We start from the raw sequence: 18,603 nt of genomic DNA, 5'->3' as shown, positions 1-18,603 counted from the left end.
TTACTTCGAATAGATTTAAATGAAATTCAGTCATCTTATGAGATAGAGAATGTAATTGAGCAAATTATGAGAAATAATTAATTTGATAAATTCATTTTAAAAATAACATTTAATATAAAATTAATTGTTTTTACTTAACTTTTGTCATGACTTGATAAAAACATCTTTAAAATCATTTTAAACAAATTAAATGTTCTTAAGTTTTCTCTCTCGCCATTTGTCTGTTATGTTTCCCATTATGTTTATTTCTTGCCATCTCATTATATCATTCTTGATCTACAAACCAAATAACATGATATGGCAAGTAACAACATGTTTTTACATTTATTAATTTATATTTACAAAACCCTCTCTTTGTTTATCTTTTACCATTTTGTCATATCATCATCGATCTACAGATCAAAAAGAATAACATGGTGAGTAATAACATATTTTTAAGTTTTTCAATAATTTAAGTTTGGTAGAACAAATCTTGACGTGTAACAAAGTAATTCATGTTTGACATGTAATATTAGTAGAAAAAAAGAAATTTTGGCATGCAACATCTTATGCTGAAGCTTTGGGATTAGCGTGTAACATCAATATCTAGTGTTAAAGATTTGGCTTTGATGTGTAACATCTGAAGCTTTAGTGTGTATCATCTTTTACTAAAGTATGTAACATCTGCTTAGACTTGTAATGTCATTTTATTTTATTTTTTTGTTATTTCTAACTATTGTAGATACATATATAGATTAGTTGTTTTTGATATTTTGTAGTTATTTATATCTAAAAAAATTTAAATGATGGTGAGAGATTTTTTTTCCTCCAAAGTTGTTAATCTCTTCCTCTGTTCATCTTCTTTTGTTTTTGAAAATTATAAAAGTTTTTATTTTTTTGCAAAATTTTTTTGAAAAATTAACAATTGATTTACATTTACAAAATTTAAAAGTTTATGGGTTGAAATTATAAGTAAAATGAAATATATAAATTAAAATATTACCCAAAATTATCATACCCATGTTTGCATATAACAACTCTAATGCACTTGATATGTAACAAATCTATTGGATGTGGTATAACGCGTAATAACATTTTTTTAACATGGTGCGTTTGAATATGAAGAGATTTTATTAATAATAATTTTATTTAAAATTTTTTTTTCTTAATTAAAAATAGTTAAAATTAATTTTTTTTTTGAAAACACTGTTAGGTTTAAAGGCAAAAAAATGATCCTAATGTAATTTAATGCTGATTAAATTCAAGACAACAAGTTTAACGCCCAAATGAGAAACTCACAGGCCCATGGGTACTATATTATTGAGTTGGCATTCAAGTATTCATCAAAGGACATTAGCATGAAATCAACAACCACCAGCCCATAATAAGGTTCATCAAAATGATAATAAAAGAAACTCACATAAGTTATATATTTTCATTAATAATTAATCTGCCCAAGACAGTAAATTGTTCCTGATACAACTATAGTATATCTGGTGTACATACATGACACCAGCTAACAAAACATATCTGGTACGAACAGTACCACAATTCAATAGTAAGCTAAGCTTTACAATATTAAAACATTGTGAACTAAAAGTATTCATAAAGAAAATTGCTAGCGAAAGCTACCACCATGCTTTGAACATTGACTCACAATTAACACCATGTTTAGCAAGCATGCCTGCGAACGAGTTCCCATCTCACAAATGATCTTTTTATTTATTATCAATTGATTTTAAATTAGATATTTATTTTACAAATTTAATAATATATTAAAAATGCTATTTTCTCTAATTTTTAACATATTCGACGAGATTTAACTATAATTGGGTTTATCTAAAATCAGAAGAAATTGGTCCAACTAAACTAAGGTTTTCATAGATAAAATCTTTAAAATATTCCGAAGATAAATTTGATCTCAATTTTTCATATGAAGATGTTTACATTTATTTTTGGGTAAAATATCTCAAACCCTTAAGTTATGATCGAAATTTCAAACGAATTTATTAATTTTCGAAATAGATATTCTGTCTATAAAATATAAACATCATTAATAGAGATTATAAAAAGATTAAAATATTTCTTTTTCTTTATTAATTTAAAAAATTATTATTATAACTTTTTTAAAAAAATATAAAAAAATATTGGTGCTCCCCAAGATGGGGGAGCATCGATATGTACTCCCTAAGAGAGGGGAGCATTAATCGATGCTTTTTTATATTTTAAAATTAAAAAAAAAATTAATAAAAATTATATAATAATAATTTTTAAAATTAATAAAAATAAAATTATTATTTTAATATTATCACTTCATTAAATTAAAAAAATATTAACAAATGATTAATAGCTGAATCTATATGTCTAATAGAAGAATTTTTTAAAACATGATATTTATTTTGAAAACTTATTAATAGGTTTATTTGAAATTTAAATTAAAACTTAAAAGTGGAGGTTTTTTTACCCTTTATTTTTTCATACTTAGTATCATAAAATAATCGTCCATTAGGTGAAATTCGTGAGGATTTAAAAATGTGGAAGTCCCTTTAATGGACAGGCTGTTGGTTCACATGTTACTACAAGACATCCCATATAATCTGTGAAAGTACCAAGTGTTCACCATGTCGATTAGTTTGAACTTCGAACACTAGCCGCCATGACGCCAACCCTCTTGATTTAGCACAAATTTGGTTGCAATTCCGAGGAACTTTTTGAGTTGAAAGGTGAAAATTCATAAACACAGTGATCCCATTTCTGTCTTGGTCTCCAGAGCCCTCCCAAAAAATGAAAAAAAAAAAACATTTCCCATCATCATCTCGTCTGCCATGCCGATACCTATAGCACTCTAGCAACTATAAATAAGCAATCCATTGCCATGTGATGGCATTGCACTCTCTCACAGCTTGAGCGTGAGCCAAATGTCACCAGGCATCAGCTCATTTACCCTTGTTCACGGGTATCCAGTGCCTTCCATCAGGCAATTGGCAAGGCCAAGAAGGAAGCCCAAGTTAGCCAATAAGTGCACCTGAAAAATTACCCGGCAGCTTCTTTTGGTTTCCATAATTCTATATAGAGCCTAAGCTGAATTACCTTCCCCGATAATGGGGGTTACCACTTCACTAAAACAGGCAACAAGTCAACAGAAGAATTCCAGCTTCAACCAGGAAAGAGAAACAGAGAAAAATGGTGGAAGGTTAGCTGACAATTAACTCGAAAAGAAAAAAAAAACCTTTATGTGGTATGTTTTCAGTTTCCAAGTTTAACAGATTCATGATATTACAAGTAGTGGGGTGTGTTTTTTTTCCTAGTAACTTTGATGGAACTTTATCCTTACCAGTTCTTCAGAAGAGCACGTGAATAACTTTATTGCATTCCCATTAAAGCTTTTCTTAAATGGCTGATTCATCTACACAACCAAGTCTGCATGCATGAGTAGTAAGCAATAAATTCAGAGTTAATGGCTTAATCTATTGAGTTTTTGTTGAAGCTTAGCAGCAAATGCATCCTTTGCCCACCCCAATCCATTAAGCATGAAAGAGAGTCTGCTTATGTTTCAGTAATGTCTCAGGTTACACTGCAGGAGTTGCAAAAATACATTGTGTTATTGCATAGATTCAAACAGCAACCAAAATTTCCTGAATTAGGGGAACGTTCCAATCTGCCAACTAGGGGCTTTACATGCTAATTTTGAGCTAGTAATTTAAGCTTATTGCATACTCGGGCCTTCAAATCAAGCCCCACATGAATGTGACAAATGAAGCCACTAACGCTCATAAAGAAGCTAGTCTCCTTCTCTATCCTACCCATCAAGTCCACATGTTGCCAAAATACATTCACATGTCTGTGTTTTCTTGTGAAAAGGGATAAATTTTCCTCCACTTTTGCATACAGTTGGATCTCCACCAACTCCTACCATCCTCTATCCACGCTACAAAACTCATCATCAAATACATGATAATGCTTTGTATGCTACTCATTTAAACCAACCATTCATAGTGAAAGTTATGAGAAAGTTTGTCTGTCATCTCCCAAATTTTGCTGCCATGAACCCAATAATTCTCTTTGTTCTTTCTTCTCTGTTGATTAAGGCATTACCTTTGAAACCTGAGCCAGCAAAAAATAATGCCCAGATCACTGTGATGGGGCTTGTTTATTGTGACATTTGCTCCACAAACAGCTTCTCCAGACACAGCTACTTCTTACCAGGTAAAGTATCTGAAACAACCTACTCTTATTCCAAGTTTTGTTGTATTACTGTCTGAATGTTTAACAACAAATTAAAATGAAAGCACGGTTTCTCATTGTTCAATATTGCCTAACCAGGTGCAGAAGTTCAAATAGACTGCAACTTCAGGGCATTTGTTCCGAGAACAAGAGAACAGATATCATTCTCAGTCAACAGAACTTCCGATAAACATGGAGTTTACAGGTTGGAAATACCATCAGTTGATGGGATCGCATGTGCGGAGGCAGCCATCGCATCATCCTGCCAAGCAAGCTTAGTTGGGAGCTCGTCTACTTCATGCAACATTCCTGGTTACAGAAGCACAACGGATCAGATAGCAATCAAATCCAGACACCCCAATCTCTGCATCTACAGCCTAAATCCATTGAATTTCAGACCATCAAAAAGAGATGCTTCCTTGTGTGGGAATTGAAGCAAGACTTCACTAGTTATACATATTTACCTCCTTAAAGCATCTATATGATTTCCTTTTGCTACTTTTCCAATTATCTCTTTTCCTTAACACACTAATCCCAGTTACTGAAGATAGATCCCAATCTCCCCATCCTCATCTATCCTATGAAGGTTCTTTCCATTTCTCAGTCTGCACATAATACAAGAAATGAGGAACCCTTAGACACCCTTTTGTCTTTGCCCTTACAACCTTACTTGGTGCTCCTTAAAGAAGAACAAAGGGCCACGTATTACTATGTATTTTCCATCCGTGCATTGCTTTTTTATTGTTTGTATCAGCACATTCAATTGTGCCCAAGAGACTTTTGTGCATATGGGGTCCAGGTCAAGCATGTGGACATACATGATTTACCATATTTTATCCTGATTGGTCTTTAGTTACAATGTATGAAATGTGTGAATGAAGTGATTAATGATATCAACAGCCTTTCGAAATCCGAAAAGCTAAACAAATTTGCCCAGATTGCATCACTCCAACTCAACCATGTAATTCTTTTTATTATCACAAAAAGATGAGAAAGTGAGGAAGGATCAATGAGATCATAAGAGAGGAAAAGTTTTTATTGCACAGTTACAGATAGCGTCCAACTTGCAAAGATGTGGCAGAGGTCAGAAATTTAGAGCAACTTCAATCTAAGATTGGTCTATAGATACAAAGCCAACATGGCAAAAAAAAAAAAATTCTGATTCTGCTTGACAATGGCATGAACTGCAGCATGATTAAGCTCAAAACATGAAGATGCTCTTAAAATCACAAAGTTCTTCTTTTACTCCAATACCCTCAATTGTCATGTCAATGTTCCTTATGAAATCATCGTAAGGTCCTTTCAAGTAGATGATAGCAATATTCCACCGAAGTGTTGGCCAATCACAGTCCAGCTTTCAGTTCCCCCTGAAACACTTCTACAGTACCATCTAACTTAGATGCTTATAGTTGTTTCTTTACTTGGAGAGATAAGAAGATGTCTGGAGAAAGAAAGAAAGAAAGAAAGAAAAAAAGGAAAAACTGAGAAATCTGCAGGCATGAGTTGTTATTCTCAAAAATTTTTGCTGCCTCTTAATTCCACCATTATGATTTCATCAAAAGATCAGAGTTGTAGTCCTACTAAGTCATTGGAACATACTGTCTAAAATATGCCCAAGTTCACTAGTGTTGGAGTAGATGGTGCTAAGGACTGAAAAAGTCAATCTCCTGATAACCAAATAAGAGCCTAGCAGTAGCCCTACTCTACATATCAGATTTAAGGTTATTGGATAATCCCAGTCAGTGCCTTTAGGCAAAATCTCCCAGGATGCATGCAAGTCCAAAGAAAAAGACACTGAAATATTTCATCAAAGAAATATCTCTAAATCCCACTTTTTTTGAGTGTAAGTTATCAGTGTAAAGCAACAACATATCTCCATCTTGTGGACCGACAGTTCTTTGCCACCGCAGAAGAAATCATATGAGCACTGCACATGCCATGTGAACGTCATCTGACTCCTCCTACGGACAGCAATCGTCCATTGCCATTCCTAAGGTGGAGGACCGATGTAATTCCAGATGCTTTACCATAGACAAGATCACAATTTAGAATGCTGCAAAAGGCAAAAGCTCAAATAGAAATTCTTTTGTCTCTATTTGGTGTCTCCTTTGGTGTCCTTTTCATAATTTATGTTACACATCCCATAAACTTTTCATATTAAGATTAAAGTTTTTGGATGTCTAAAAATTATAGAAAACGATACTAAGCGGGTTGGAGAATTTCTATTAGCACCAGTAACCCCTTCTTGTGCAACTACTCCAAGCATTTTCAAGTACTTTCACTTTCTCACTTATCCATTCAATTTCTGCATCTTATTATGCAATTGGGATGAGATGGAAACTTATATTTCATAACAAAATATTTGAGCAGAGTATAGAATTGAAGCTTTAATGCAAACTGACTGAAACAGATAAATCAATGCCCTTCCAAACTATGAAGCCCAGTTCAGAACAAATGGGCATAAAATCTGGTTTCCACAAGTGCATTGTTTCTAGCAACTAGCAGGCCGTACTCTAATGCCCTTTTAGCATCTCCATATGTAAAATACTACCAAAGAAACTCTGATTTAGATCAGATCATGCTTAGGACAAACTTGCCAACTCTGTAACTCCTAAGCATCAATTCCTATGTTAAAATTGAAATCAAATCTTATTCCTGGGACTAAAAATTGACTTTTTGCCAAAGAAAGAAAAAAACAGAAAAGAAATCAATACTGAATTTGGGTTGTGAGAGAGAGGAATTTGCCATACAAGTAGAATTATTTTTTTGTTGTTACTTCCATACTAGAAGTATTTATGTTTGTATACCTTGAAAGCATAATGAATCGAAATTTTTCATGCCAGAAGATAGGCAAACCCCTAATGCTACTCATATGAATGTAAGGGCTGCTGCTATATTTTTTGGGTTCTCTCTCCCCATCCAGAGCGGTACCAGTGCAAAAAGATAGCCTAGGCTACGTAGTTATCAGTGGTTAGCACCTATATGTTTCCACTAGGATAGGCTGTTCCTTGCAGTTGACATGATAGAAATTGTCCAACCAACATTTCTTGATGGACTCTCCTGGACCCCATTTTGCCCTTTGGAGGTGCTTCTGAGCTGATGCAAAAATTGGGTTTCACTTTATTGCATGACAAAAAGCAATAAGCAAGAATCCTTTTAGGAGGCAAATGAAACATCTTTTCTCCTTTTTAGGTGAACTAACTTCTGCGTCTGTGTCATGTATTTGTTTGTGTCTGTATGCTGTGGCGTTGCTTTTGTATAATAGAGGATGGAAAACTTGTTCCATTCTCAACCACTTAATCTGCAAGGTCCTTCTGTCCTTCTTCTGCAGGTTATTCATGATGTATATGCAAACAAAGACTTATGTTTTGAATAAAGAATGAAATATAAGACATAACATTAGATTTTAAATCAAAGATACATAATTTCTGGGCAATACAAGTTAGAATAGATGTGCCTCCAGCTTTATAAAAATCCCCATTAATAGATAAATTAAAAGAAAAACGAAAAACGAATGACCACCCCACACAGCAGCAATTTTCACCTTTAATTTCCCTTTTACCCTGCACCAACTTTACTTGGTACTAGGTTATAGCATAATCGATCTTTTTCTGATCAGATGTCTACGGAAGAACGTAGCATACCACAAAGAGAATTGACCTAGAACAGTGAAATAGAAGACAAGAGTATAACAGCATCCCACATATAATTTCTTGTTATCTAAATCTGCATCTGTTCTTGGAAGACCTTCATGGCAGAAGCTGGCAATCCTAAAAGAACATTTATGCTTTTCCTCTCTTTGCCATGAGACAGGAACAAGATCACTTCCTTCTCTGGCAATGCAACTGGCCCTGATAGAACAGGCTCTCCCCATCCGAAATCTGTAGTGTGGAAAGATAGCCTAGACCATGTAGTGATCAGCAGAGTGGATGACAAAGAAGGCCTAGCTCTAGTGACCTCGAAGTAATCTATGGCTGATCTCATGTAACCATCTGTAACCATCTTAATTGCATCCTGAATCAGGCCCACGGCATGTGAAAATGGCTTGTCCAATAGCTCACCTGCCTGGCATATGGAATTTGTCAACACAATGCCATTGCCGAAGTAACCATTTGGTAGAGGCGGATTGAACTTAGGCCTGCCGTCAACAGCGAAGAGAAGCTTTGTTTGTTGGTCAGACAGCATGTTAAGTGCCTTGGTCCGAGCCCTCCAGACAAATGCTGAAAGAGCTTCAAAAGTAGTACATTTTCCAAGAACCCCATCTTCCATAGCTTTTTTCTTTAGGCTTTCAAGCTTCTCAGGCTCAAAACAGAAAGATCTATAGAGCATTTCATCTTTGTAGAGATCACCAGTGCTGGACTTGTCCTCTATCTCAGCAAATTCCTGATGCAGGTATTCTATCTTAGGTGGGCTTCGGGCTTTCAGAATGGCTCTATCCGAGAATGGAGGGATAGTCAGTGGCAAGCCTCGGGCTGTTTCACCCCATGAGTTGACAAATTCCATAGCACCAATGCCATCAAACATGCAATGGTTCATGCACAGGCCAAGGACAAATCCTCCACATTGGAACTTAGTCACCTGGAAAATAAATTGTATCATTTAGATATACAAAAAAATTAGATCTGTCCAACACTGTTCATGATATTCATGAACATTACCTGTCTAGATCATTATTTTTCATGACATTCTGGTTGATAAATGCTTGATGATTATCATGCAAAGAAGCAAATTTTCCCAGAGAAAATATTCAATGTTGACTGTAAAGTGAAATAGATTAAACTTTTAATCTATATATCTAGGATAGCAATAATCATACTTCAGAACTCTTACTACAAAAAAAAAAAAAAAAGGAACAAAATGTTTCTGTAGAAGTTTGAAATACCTGAGCCACTAGAGGTGGAATCTCTAGTATGTTTTTTGCACCAGGAATGTCATAAACCAGCTTCCCAAGAGTCTCAGGATCAGGCTTTGTTATGTCTCCAATCTCCTCCATCTTACAGTTTGCTTCAGCTTCAACAAACACAGCCCCTTCCCCGTTGCAATCCACAATTAGTTTACCCTCTGAGCTGATTGTAAGCCGCCCAGCAAGGGGATAGTAATGAACAAGAACCTTTCTCAATGCATCCTTGACCACTTCACCAGCATTTTCATTCCCTTTCTCATCTGACTTAAAGCAATATATGGTGCGAACGATCACTGCAATATTCTGATCAAGATTAGAGAGAAAGTATAGACCCTTTTCTGTCTCTTCAGCAGGACAAACCAGGGTTGGCTCTCCTTGCTTCACACTAAGCTGAGACACTTTTCCATCGGACCTTTCCATTATCGCAGAACCTTCAATAACTTCTGCGACCTGAATCATAAATTAGAAATGAGATGATATATAACCTGAGAAACAAAACTAAAAAAAAAAGTTGGAACATATCTAATGCGGATAAATGCAGAATTTATTGATTCTGAAAACACGAACCATGTGAAATGCTGAAAAAGAGATATGGGAAAGTTTTCTGGTAAGGTCTGACGGCAGGGAATTGCAGTGACCAAAACCTGATAACTATGAAAACAATGATAGCACTAGCTGGCTCGATGCCTGTCACAAATTTGTAATGGTCTGATAGAACCTGGTTGATATATAAGGAAAGTTATAGACCCCGACTCCCTTCTATAAATAAATGAAAATGACATGAAAGGACAACTGGCAATGCTTCATTGGAGTCGGCACATGCTAAAAATATGAACAGTACGGAGAAATGAAGAAATGTCAAAGGTTTTTGTTTCTTGGAATGAAGATTTTGTTTTGGTCCATATGGGTTGGGGTAGGCCACTGGTCGTGGGACCTAACGCACCAGCCGAAGGAGTCTGGCGTGTGCAAGGAGAGCCTGACTGGGCTTCGGTTGGTGGGGGTTGGCATCCCAATTTGTATCTTATTTTGTTGTATCCTTAATTTCTCCACTCGGATCATGTTATTTTTTCTGATGAAACTTGTTATCTGATTTTCATTATAAGTATTAAGTTGCCTGCTTATTCATTGCTGATGGAGCCATTATTATGTCCTAGTGTCTGTCCGTCCTGCATGACTAATTTCTTTCTACAGAAAACTTTTAATCATTTGCACATATGGGGTAAACCGGCGAGGCATGGGAGTTTTCTGATAGACGTTCACTTTCTGTGATAAGTATTCATAGTTTTGTTGGTGACAATGGGGAATCCTGAGTGGAAAACATCATGGCATTGTATCCTGATAAGATTCTGTACTGGCTGCTTACATTTTTATATTCATTCTTTCCAAAAAGTCATCTCAAATCTTAGGTGTTCAAAATGTTTGTTTATGCATTATTTTGATGGATTAGTTATTGCTTAACTACTTCAATAGAATCTTCCAAATGAAAGATGGTTAAATTTAGGAACAAGATTTTCTTGGACAGGCGATATTTTAATGGATCGATGTTAGCTTGTTAGTTTAATCAAGTCTTTGCTTGATGGAAACGGGTCAAGTAAGCGAAAAGAAAGAGTAAAGCATTGCGTTTTTTGGACGCCAAATTCGTTGGGGATGTAGCAATCAATCCTGGGTAAACTATCATTAGATCAACAAGAAATCCTAAACTTTGAATACCTGCCTTTTTCTTGCCTTGTACGGGCACTGACTTCAATTGCTGGGAAGAAAAATGAAAAATGGTGAGGAACCGTTTCAAAGCTGAGAACAAGTCAACATATAGATTTCTCCAGGAATAGATATTTCCTGCCTTATTTGATACTTGTTCAACTAAACACGTGACATAAAATTATAAAAAACAAATACCAAATGAACCTTTTCTCAGAATATTTCCTCAATTACTATAGTTGTTGTATAAAATTTATCTGTCGGGGTAAAGCCTTATCGGGGATTTCGTATAAGGTTATCAGAGCATCATCCGAAAAGTTAGACGGACGAGACAAAAATCAGAGCATTGAAAAGGTTAATATAACCCCAAAATCATATGTAAAGAAAATGTTATTTAAAGTATATAGGCATATCCTGTCAATATTCACGAGTTCATTCATTTTCAAATAGGTAGTTGCAGATACAGCTCAGAGCCTCAAACCTTTAAGAAAATAAAACAAACATGAGCATAACAACTTCTATGAGAATACACACCAAAACCAAAATTTTGGCTTTTACATTTTGCTTGGTAAAAGTATATAGCACAAGGAAGCTTTTTCTGCTGGGAATAACATAATAGAGGCACCACCCAATGGGATGCCTCTGTCCGATGGGAAAATAGATGGCAGGATGTGATATAACCCAGTTACCTGACACGAGTATTTATAGGTAGCTTGGACACCCTTTCATAGTGTTTTCTCGGCTCCTGGTTTTGCTTGTGGACAATGCAATCACAGTGAGATAACAATAAACAATGAACAAGAACTGTTGTCAAAAAGTCAAGCCTGGCCGCACTTGCTTAGACAGGCAATTCCTTCTTCCAAATAATCTTCCCTGCTGATCCAAAACTCAGGTGCATCCTGCACATGATAACATCAACGTTCAAATATTCTTCAATTACTTCTAAACTGTCATCAGAAATATGCTAACTCATGCAGAAAATTACGCATGAGAATGAGTTTACATGTGCAGGTACAAGCATCAGAGAGATTTAGACCTTCATAATCCCGGCAAGAACTGCACCTCCAAGATACACCATATGCTTTCTCCGTGGTGGGTCCTCAATCCGCAGTCGCAGTTTCTACTCAGAAGCATGAGAAAACAATTTAAAAAGATGAGCATCACAGGTTTTCATAGTCATTTACGTGTTTTCTGTGTCCAGCTCAAAAGATCAACTGACTTGCTCAATCATTGGCATGAAATAAAACTCAAAAAGAGATAATACAAAAACAGAAGATGGAGTAACTTCTGTTCTATATTTTAACAGCAATAGAGCTTACCTTTAACCCATCCTTATTTCCCTTTAGAACCACTTCAAGATATCGATCTAGTATTTCCTTCTCCAGCCTGAATCAAAAGTAAAATCTCTATCATATGAAAGGCACAACTGTACTGGATAATGCGACCAAGGGGGATGGTTGAAGCCAGGACCAAAGCAGACAATGAAATTAACCACATACAAATTTCAGAAGTATCTTAGACATGTTTCTTTGTACAAGTAAAATATATTACCGACTAGGTAATCCCGGATACATAGTGCTCCCTCCACTTAAAACTATATGCTGATAGAGCTGAAAAATATAAAGCCAATAAGAAGTCAGATTTACGTGGATATAATCCCAGCACCACAAAGAATTAACCATTAATTTTTCTGATGATCATTTTCGAGCCCATAAATCACTGTCCTGACCTAGTAGGTCATAAAATCATACTAGTTACTTATATCCAAAGCCTGCCCTGAATTTGAGACTTTGTGGTAACTAAATATAAAAATGCTAAAGCAGATGAAAGGGATATCATTTTAAGTGGAAATGGAAAAGGAAAATATGGACATATAAACTATCAGAAGCACTAGATATTCACTTCATTGATGAGTGAAAAGTGCACTGACAGATTTATTTTAAATCCAATGCATGGGAATACTGCTTTGGGAGATTGTATCCACCATGAGACGTGCAATTTAATTATACAAAGAAGACAATAAATGAACAACAGATTTCTTGAAGAAACTGAGAACTAACATAAGAGAAAAAGGCACACAGACACATGAAGAAAGGGCTGCAGAATGGCTTCAAAGAAAGAGGATGATGAGAGGCTTCATGAAAATCCAGAAATTCTAACAAATTAACAGCCTAAAGCTTCAGCACTTTGTTGGAGTGATTTTAGATAATAAAATCTATATTCCTTGAAATAATTTTAGTACCATCATGCGGTTGTCAATATCCATCTCTTGAATGCAGCGGAAAACCATGTCAGCCATGCCATCACCTTCAACATCAATAAGTTCCTGCAAAAGGGTTCCTTACTTTTCGCAATCTATGGTCTATCAATATATCTTTGAGACTAAATAAAATCAGTTTTACAACAATAATTGATGAGAACTCAAAAAGTGGCCTGAAGAGTGCAATGTTACTCACGCAATCACTGCTTGTCAAAAGTTCTCAACATATTGATATTAATATATGGAGTGCAATTTTATTTTGATAGCAATGGACTTTGAAACAGCCTAACTCATTTCGATAATCCCAAAAAACAGGTAGCACAGAGAAATTTTAATATATGGGACCAGTAACAATAAAGAGAACTGCAGTCTTACAGGAGTGAAAAGAGCCTCAGGGGCCTGGAACCTTTCAGTGCCTACTTTAATGACCCTTCCATCTGGCAGCTGGTCAAAAGAAAATTTGTCAGTATACTAGATACAGGACTCTTGATTAGCGTTTTGCCATTCTAAAGATAGAGTAATTAAAATGTCAGACCAAATCCATAAACACGCATCAAATTCAACGAGTAAAACCACACAATAAGATAACAACAAGGCAAATAAAGGGCAAAAAGTACTTGTCTAGATTCCTAATTAAGTTTCTTTAATCAAACCCATGCATAAGAGTTACAAATTATATATTTACAGAGGAAGAGGGAATGGAACATTTACAAAAGGTACTGAGAGAATGAACTTACAGTGTAACTCTTAACAAGGATGGTCGTCTCAAGTCCCAGTTGATATTCCCTTTTGTAATCATAACTGCATGAAAATACAAGTCATGTTACGCTTAATTCCATAATTAGTTCATTAAATCAGAGGACAGCATAAAATGTTTGTTCACCTTATATAGCAGAGTTTTTCTTTGATTTCCCTGACAGTCTCAAAATCAGCAGTTCTATTCATTGCATACCTAACAAAATGCACCCAAAAGCAGATCACTTAATGATCAAAAGCATTATCAATCTAATTAATCTTACAAGTTTATCTCACAAAGAAGTGGTCCTCACCCTCTCCGGGAGAGTAAATCAACAAGATAGGATGTTATGTGCCGACCAGCTACATTCATTCGCTTAGTAAGGTGAGGAAATGAATAGCCATCAACAACAGGAACCTGGGAAGAAAGACCAAAGTAATTATTCTCAAGACTTCATTTGCAGTGCTCCCACAAATGCACACCTTATACCATAGAGTGCAACTTCTACTAAAAATAATGATAACTGGGTTTTAAAACAGTTTACCACGTGAGTGACACCATCACCAGAGTCGATAACTAATCCAGTCAGCAGACCTGTGATGATTCAAGGTAATGCTCAAAAACAAGGGAGAGAATACAAAAATTGAACAGTAATAGTTTTGAACAAAAGATTCCTCATGACGCTACAACATTCTAGGTGACATGCTATAATACCTACCGTTGTCTTTAAAGGGCAGTAGCAGAACTTCATGCCCAAGTTGTGAATGTTCTACAAACACATATTATATATAACAAAATTTAAACCTTTAATTATCTCCGTAGGCACCTTGAGCATACAAAGTTAAAACAGCCTGAATTTGAATGAAGACACCAGAAAAGTTGTATTTTTCAAACATGGTCTCGACCTGCAATCTCAAATCAAAATCCAACTCATCAGATCCCAGCAATAATGTTCTCGAAAGGTTCAATCAATCACCATGCCAATGAATTGGGATTACAAACCATTTTTTCACGGTTTTTTGAGGGATTGAGAGGCGGGTCGGTGAGTAATATCTTACATTCCGTTGGATTAATCTGTTTACAAACAGCATAGAATTTTATCAGACTAATAACACAAAACCAAAAACAAAAAACATGAATTAGAGCTAAACAACATAAACTAGAAGAAGGAATGATTTACTTTTAGTTCATTGTAAAACGCATGATCCCAAACATGACACATGTCATCCCAATTCTGCACAATTCCATTGTTAACCGGATACGATATATCCAACTGATGCCTCAAATCAGCACACGTTTCTCCAACAACAATATCCTAACCAAATTTCAAATCAAACAAAACAAAATGAAAGAAAGAAAAAACCTCATGAACATGATCTCTGAAGACAAAGAAATAAGTAAAGTTATGAAGAGTTTGAGTTTTTTGACCTTCAACTCTTGTTCCATGAGAGATTCCTCGTACCGTAACATAGGTCTCCCGACCACGCATGGGAACACCGATGTCGGAAAATTTTCTCCGGCGAAACCACATTTTACGTACTGCAATCGAATATTAAACAGATCCAGTGAAGCAAACTCAAAGAAATGAAACAAAGAAGGAAAACAGAAAGGAGAAAATGAATTACTCCGGTGCCGTTGTCGCAAACGACGACGTTCCGGTTATCCATAGGAGGTGGAGTGTGTCAGCTGCTTGAAGCAAAGGGGAGTCAAATCGCAGGAAAGAATCCGGGTGTTTGCTTCCCCGGTTGACATTTCGAATAGTTTTAAAAATATTGAAAACGACATCGTCTCAGGAAATAGTGTGCCTGTTTGGTAGGGGGTTTGGACCTTTTGGTTGGGTTTGCATCCAAAAGGCTTTCATAAAAGTCCAATTATTTTGGGCCTGTTGGTTCGGTTAGGGTCTAAAGGGCTGATCCCAAGCCCGTATTATTACCCCTGTGCAACGACGTCGTTCATAACAGCCTGCTGTTTATAAGCTTATACCAAACTAGGGTTTTTTCCCTTAGATGTTCGTAGTCGACACATAGAGCTGAACAGCTGAAGGAGCCGAAGAACCAAAGCTGCAGAAATGGTGAAGCAGCTTTCATCCTCTCTCATTTTCTTTCTCTTAAAAGAAAATGGAAATTATCTTCTTTTGTCTATTATATCGGTTTTTGCTTCATTTTTTGGCTTAGTCGAATCAATCTAAGCTAAAATGTGTGCTTTTTTGAAACTGTAGGCTCCAAAACGAGGTGTGAAAGCCCCGGTGGTTGCAGCTAAGAAGAAAACGGTACTTTTACTTTGTTCATGGCATTATTTGATGGTTTTAAAGATTCCCGTTTTTTTTTTGATTTTAAATCTTTGTTTGGGGTTTTAGGACAAGGTGGTCAATCCGTTGTTCGAAAAGAGGCCGAAGCAGTTTGGGATTGGAGGGGATTTGCCACCCAAGAAGGATCTCACCCGGTTCGTTAAGTTCCCCAAAACCGTTAGGATTCAGAGGCAGAAGAGGATCCTCAAGCAGAGGCTTAAGGTCCCACCTGCTTTGAATCAGTTCACCAAGACACTCGATAAGAATCTTGGTACGAATTCCATTCGCACCTTACTTTCGTTTTAATTTAAGTTTTTTGTTTATGTCAAATGATAGTAATCATTTCATTGGTTCATTTTCATGATAAATCTGTGGTTCCTTTTGGCTTGATTTCTGGGTTTTAAAAGAGGTTTGATTCGCTCCTTGCCTTTGCTTCAGTTTAAGTTTCTGCAGATGTCAAAATTATAGTAATCATTACATTGGTTCATTTACATGATAAATCTGTCGTTCTGTTGACTATCGGGTTTTTATAGCATGATTTTTAGGTTTTAAAAAAAGTTTGAGGAAGCCTGCAGCTGATTGTATGCAATCAGTGTTTGTAATTTTTGGAAAATCCATTTTACTTAAGTATGTAACATCGATCTAAGGATTGCCTAATTCAATAGTAATGCATTTCTGCCGATTTTAATATATGTGCTACTTGATGGAAGTCAGTGGAAGGTATATTCTCATTGTTTTGTGACATTAGGGTGCTTTCTATTGTTTTGTCTTGGTTGATGTAACAAGTTTTCAATTGTTCCTTTTTTATGTTGCTGCAGCATCAAACCTGTTCAAGATGCTTCTCAAGTACCGGCCTGAGGACAAGGCTGCAAAGAGGGAGCGACTCTTGAAAAAGGCTCAATCAGAGGCTGAAGGAAAGCCTGCTGAGGCTAAGAAGCCCATTGTTGTGAAGTATGGTCTCAACCATGTCACCTATCTTATTGAGCAGGTATTCCCTCATCTGATAATTTATTTGCTACAGAATTGTGTTTCAGTTGCTACTGGTATCTATGGTGGGTCCTTTTTTATTGTCTCAAAGGAAATTTTCCTTGCAGAACAAGGCACAGCTTGTAATTATTGCTCATGATGTGGATCCCATAGAGTTGGTTGTCTGGCTGCCAGCATTGTGCAGGAAGATGGAGATCCCATACTGCATTGTCAAGGGAAAAGCACGCTTGGGAGCGGTAACTGCCTGTTATCTTGTATTCTTAGAACTTTCGAAGCAGAGTTATGAATGCAAAACTAAATGTTTGTACCTCCATATTTGATAGATTGTTCATAAGAAATCTGCATCAGTTTTGTGCTTGACTACTGTAAAGAATGAAGATAAGTTGGAATTCAGCAGGATCTTGGAAGCTATCAAGGTGGTGTGAAGTTTCAATGTGCTGTACATTTGTTCTTCTTTTAAATTGTTGGATCGTCTGATTCTTTTTTTCTTGATACAGGCCAACTTCAATGACAAGTATGATGAATATAGGAAGAAATGGGGTGGCGGTATCATGGGTTCCAAATCCCAGGCGAGAACCAAAGCCAAAGAGAAGGTACTTGCCAAGGAAGCTGCCCAGAGGATGACCTAAGAGCTAATATAGAGTTCATTTCCTGTTAGTTAGGACATTATGTTTGGAGGCCATCAGCCTCTTTCAGTTTTGGTTATTTTAAAGTAGTTCATGATAAAAGCAGAGTGTTTCTTTTCTTTAAAGGCAGGTTATAATCGAATTATCTGGTAATGCTGTTTGAGGGTGACTGCTTTTTTCCATACTCGAAGCTGCCTCCTTTATTCATGAATTGTTAGCGTTAGACTCAATGCAATTTGCCCGTCATTTTACTCATTTTATTACAGCTCAATCATGGTGTCCTAACATAAATTTTGTATTCTTTTCACATGGCCTTACCTCATCTGAATTTTTTTAGTGGTTTTCTGCTTAATTCCATGATAAACCAACAGCTTAGACTTGAAATGGAAGAACTATGCTGTGATTGAGATTCTTTTGTCACCTCTGTTTCTTACTTTATTCTTGGTTTCACACTAATGGGTTTCCCCACCTTAGAATATACTTTAATCCACTTATTTCAGCCCTGGGAATCAAGGCCAGGTGAAGAGCTGATGTGGTTACTGTTGACATTGTTGAAAGTCATATTTGGAATCGATTTGAGCAATGTTGATTCTTGATTTTGAGTTTTCTTGTCTGCCTTTTTTGTCCTTTGGACATTGTAGTTGAAGAGTAAAGAAGCAGGCAAGCAAAATCAATCATATTTCGCCTTTAAAATCATACCATTGGGTTTTTTTCTTACCATGATTGGCCGCTACACTTTGTGGTGTGCAGAATTAGAGGAACTATGTAGATTGGTTCGGGATTTTTTTTTATCATTTTTTTTCAATAATTTTCGAGAAAATAAAATAAAATAGGATTATTCGTTTTCAAATTTTAATTTAGATAAATCTAATCTCAAAAAATATCATTATTAAAATATTACAA

The 18,603-nt window shown here is 35.9% G+C and overlaps 4 protein-coding genes across 6 annotated transcripts; 2 read left to right on the top strand and 2 right to left on the bottom strand.

The window, feature by feature from the left end:
• Nucleotides 1–2,800: 2,800 nt before the first annotated feature.
• LOC110427821 (Pollen Ole e 1 allergen and extensin family protein) lies at nt 2,801–5,133 on the top strand. Its single transcript, XM_021443436.2, has 2 exons — nt 2,801–4,185; nt 4,303–5,133. The coding sequence occupies exons 1-2, from the start codon at nt 3,984–3,986 to the stop codon at nt 4,635–4,637; spliced, it is 537 nt and encodes a 178-aa protein (XP_021299111.1). The 5' UTR covers nt 2,801–3,983; the 3' UTR covers nt 4,638–5,133.
• A 2,614-nt stretch (nt 5,134–7,747) lies between these two features.
• On the bottom strand, nt 7,748–9,807 carry RWP1 (HXXXD-type acyl-transferase family protein). Of its 2 annotated transcripts, XM_021443434.2 has the most exons (3): nt 9,674–9,807; nt 9,086–9,556; nt 7,748–8,781 (listed from the first exon to the last, which is right to left on the bottom strand). In XM_021443434.2, exons 1-3 carry the CDS (start codon nt 9,674–9,676, stop codon nt 7,924–7,926), a joined length of 1,332 nt encoding a protein of 443 aa, XP_021299109.1. In that variant the 5' UTR covers nt 9,677–9,807; the 3' UTR covers nt 7,748–7,923. The 2 variants fall into 2 exon arrangements, with proteins under 2 accessions (XP_021299109.1, XP_089641667.1); XM_089785541.1 differs by lacking the exon at nt 9,674–9,807 and having other exon boundaries at nt 9,086–9,565.
• Nucleotides 9,808–11,216: 1,409 nt separating this feature from the next.
• Nucleotides 11,217–15,565, bottom strand: ARP2 (actin related protein 2). The gene is made up of 15 exons (XM_021443399.2): nt 15,426–15,565; nt 15,229–15,339; nt 14,981–15,115; nt 14,803–14,874; nt 14,627–14,705; nt 14,345–14,394; nt 14,114–14,217; nt 13,948–14,016; nt 13,802–13,865; nt 13,440–13,508; nt 13,047–13,130; nt 12,356–12,414; nt 12,124–12,190; nt 11,841–11,924; nt 11,217–11,703 (listed from the first exon to the last, which is right to left on the bottom strand). The coding sequence occupies exons 1-15, from the start codon at nt 15,465–15,467 to the stop codon at nt 11,623–11,625; spliced, it is 1,170 nt and encodes a 389-aa protein (XP_021299074.1). The 5' UTR covers nt 15,468–15,565; the 3' UTR covers nt 11,217–11,622.
• A 211-nt stretch (nt 15,566–15,776) lies between these two features.
• LOC110427825 (large ribosomal subunit protein eL8y-like) lies at nt 15,777–17,971 on the top strand. Of its 2 annotated transcripts, XM_021443440.1 has the most exons (7): nt 15,777–15,871; nt 16,019–16,069; nt 16,157–16,358; nt 16,906–17,075; nt 17,182–17,310; nt 17,398–17,490; nt 17,572–17,971. In XM_021443440.1, the coding sequence occupies exons 1-7, from the start codon at nt 15,869–15,871 to the stop codon at nt 17,701–17,703; spliced, it is 780 nt and encodes a 259-aa protein (XP_021299115.1). In that variant the 5' UTR covers nt 15,777–15,868; the 3' UTR covers nt 17,704–17,971. The 2 variants fall into 2 exon arrangements, with proteins under 2 accessions (XP_021299115.1, XP_089641660.1); XM_089785534.1 differs by lacking the exons at nt 15,777–15,871; nt 16,019–16,069; nt 16,157–16,358; nt 16,906–17,075 and having other exon boundaries at nt 17,163–17,310.
• The last annotated feature ends 632 nt before the right edge of the window (nt 17,972–18,603 follow it).

Source organism: Theobroma umbraticum, unplaced genomic scaffold (assembly GCF_002168275.2).
Source record: "Theobroma umbraticum cultivar Fairchild unplaced genomic scaffold, ASM216827v3 scaffold_239.0, whole genome shotgun sequence".
In the NCBI taxonomy this organism is placed as follows: Eukaryota; Viridiplantae; Streptophyta; class Magnoliopsida; order Malvales; family Malvaceae; genus Theobroma; species Theobroma umbraticum.
The sequence above is the reverse complement of the archived record's forward strand: the minus strand, read 5'-3'. Positions and strand labels throughout refer to the sequence as shown.